General features: G+C 36.6%; 1 protein-coding gene across 1 annotated transcript in view; it reads right to left on the reverse strand.

Moving 5' to 3' along the window:
* The window catches only part of LOC106869244 (WASH complex subunit 5), a 159,930-nt gene that overhangs the window by 24,415 nt on the left and 133,261 nt on the right, over window positions 1-2,254 (reverse strand). The window contains exons 20-21 of the mRNA XM_052969903.1: window positions 1,806-1,930; window positions 1,340-1,430 (exon numbers count right to left, since the gene is read on the reverse strand). Of these exons, the coding sequence (XP_052825863.1) occupies window positions 1,340-1,430; window positions 1,806-1,930 (216 nt within the window). The remainder of the gene's footprint in view (window positions 1-1,339; window positions 1,431-1,805; window positions 1,931-2,254) is intronic.

A 2,254-nucleotide genomic window follows, 5' to 3' on the forward strand; every position in this document is an offset into this window, starting at 1 on the left:
GAAAAAAAAAATGCATTAAATTTAACAAAAATCTGAATGCTAAAGGATTAAGGTGGTTTCTGACAGACTAGAATTCCAGCTGCTGGGGTGGGGTAGGGTGGGGGAGGTACCAATTGCCTTAGTTCACCCTTGTCACTGGATATATCTGCTTCACACTGGTTCTGGGAAATGTACACTACCAACACCACTATAAAACTTCATTGCTCAGGTGCTTTCAACAAGGTAGCTCATGGATTTTAGCCCTCAAGGGTAATTGTTGTTATTGTTGTTATTGTTGTGGTAGTTGGGGCATCACACACATGACATGCATCAGCATCAATTTCAAAGTTTATATGCTTGTGAGGGCACATAGTAGGTGTAGCATAGACATAATCCAGTTTGAATTCTCTGGTCACCCATGCTGTGGTATACTCTGTTGCTTTTGTGTCCTCCACTGCTACTGCTCTTTAAGATGTACAATTAAAGCCTTTAAGAAAAATTTGGCTAGGCAGAACAAGAATGATTTCAGGCATTGTGATGGGGTTCACTTAAAATTTCAGGAAGCTCTAAATTTTTTTTTTAAAGGATATCCCTTTTCTTGGCTCTCCAGATTCTGGGCTGACCTACCAATTGAACTCCCACTCTTATAGGCCCTGTGTATAGTTACCAAAGGATCAAGAATTGAAGAAAATCATTGGCACTGAATTCAACAGACGACCATAACTAAATAAGCAAGTACACATGCATGTTATGTCTTTGTCTAGGGAAGTGGTTTCCAACCGGAGTCCACATGACCCCTGAAGGTCCACATAAGAGTTTTGGGGATCCACACAAGCAAAACAGTAAATTGGGAGTTCATGGTAGTGTTTTAGGGGTTAATGAAAAATCTTTTCTTTAGATGTATTTATTGTAAGAAACAGCTGAATTTCTTTCTCTAATACTTAATGTGGTTCAACATATTTCCAGCCACAGAAACATGATTTCTCAGAGAATGCTATTGTAAGCCTACACAAGTGTATGAGTGAAAAACAAAATAGGAATTTTGAAAGAAGTATCTATTAAACTAGTTTTTAAACATGGAATGACTATGGGGGTGACCACTAGAGTAAAATAGTAACCAAAGGGGTTCATAGGTGAAAAAAAAAAAAGTTTAAGAACCACTGGTCTAAGGAATGGTCATGAGAGACGTTCTGGTTCCTGTTTAAGTACAAGTCATTTGCGTAAATTGCAGAGTGTTTTCAATAACAGGATTTAACTGTCGAAAAATCATTTTAAAATTATGGCAAATCATTAAAGAAAAATCATTGACTAGAAAACAAATTCTATAAATTTTATTTTTAATTGAGAAATAGAAAGTTACCTGTAACTTTTGAAATAACAACCGGTTGACAATTTCTTGTTTAGATTTTAAGTCATACCAAGCTTTCATCTGATCAACATAGGAAGTATTTCTGTAGAAGTAGAGAGAGACAGGAAAGTCACATAACAATAGGAACAGTAACAAGTAACTAATATAAGCAGAAACTAATGAACAACTGTGTCAAATAATAAAATCAGTATTAGCAATATAATCGTTTCTAATATTTCTGTCTCTTTATCTCCACATCACATGATATGTGTAAATGAGTGTCACTATCAAACTAGCAGTGTCATTCATTGCCAATATTGTGTGGAAACATGTCTGGCCATGAGGAAGCATTACTTCATTTGGGAATGATGAGGGTTGGTGACAGAAAGGGCATCTGGTTGTAGAAAATCTGTCTCAACTAAAATAAACTCACACAGTACAAAATTGAAGGAGAACATAAAAATATTGGTCTACTTACTTAGGGTCAGTGATGCGTATGATTTCTCGTGCAAGTCTTCCAATGAAGTTGACACTGGCATCAACTGGAGCAAAACGAGGAATAGGGATGGTCTTAGATTGGTAAATGCTTTGCCAGTCAATGACCTGGAAAATGAGAATGAGAGGAAATTTGAGAACCATTGACAGTGTAACAAAAATACTCACACACTTGCATAATCTTTTGCATTCTTCCTACATTTCTTTCATTTTCTCATTATTGTCGTCAAATGTGTTTTCCATGCTGGCATGGGTTTGATGGTTCAGCAAAAAGTGATGAGCCAGCTTCAATGCCAACTTTTGGTATGGCTTCTATTGTTGGATACCTTCCTAATTCTAACCACTTTACAGACTGTACTGGGTGCTTTTAAGTTGGCACTGGTATTAGTGAGGTTACTAAGAAACTTGCAAGAACAAGACACTTCAACTGTA

Source organism: Octopus bimaculoides, chromosome 8 (assembly GCF_001194135.2).
Source record: "Octopus bimaculoides isolate UCB-OBI-ISO-001 chromosome 8, ASM119413v2, whole genome shotgun sequence".
In the NCBI taxonomy this organism is placed as follows: Eukaryota; Metazoa; Mollusca; class Cephalopoda; order Octopoda; family Octopodidae; genus Octopus; species Octopus bimaculoides.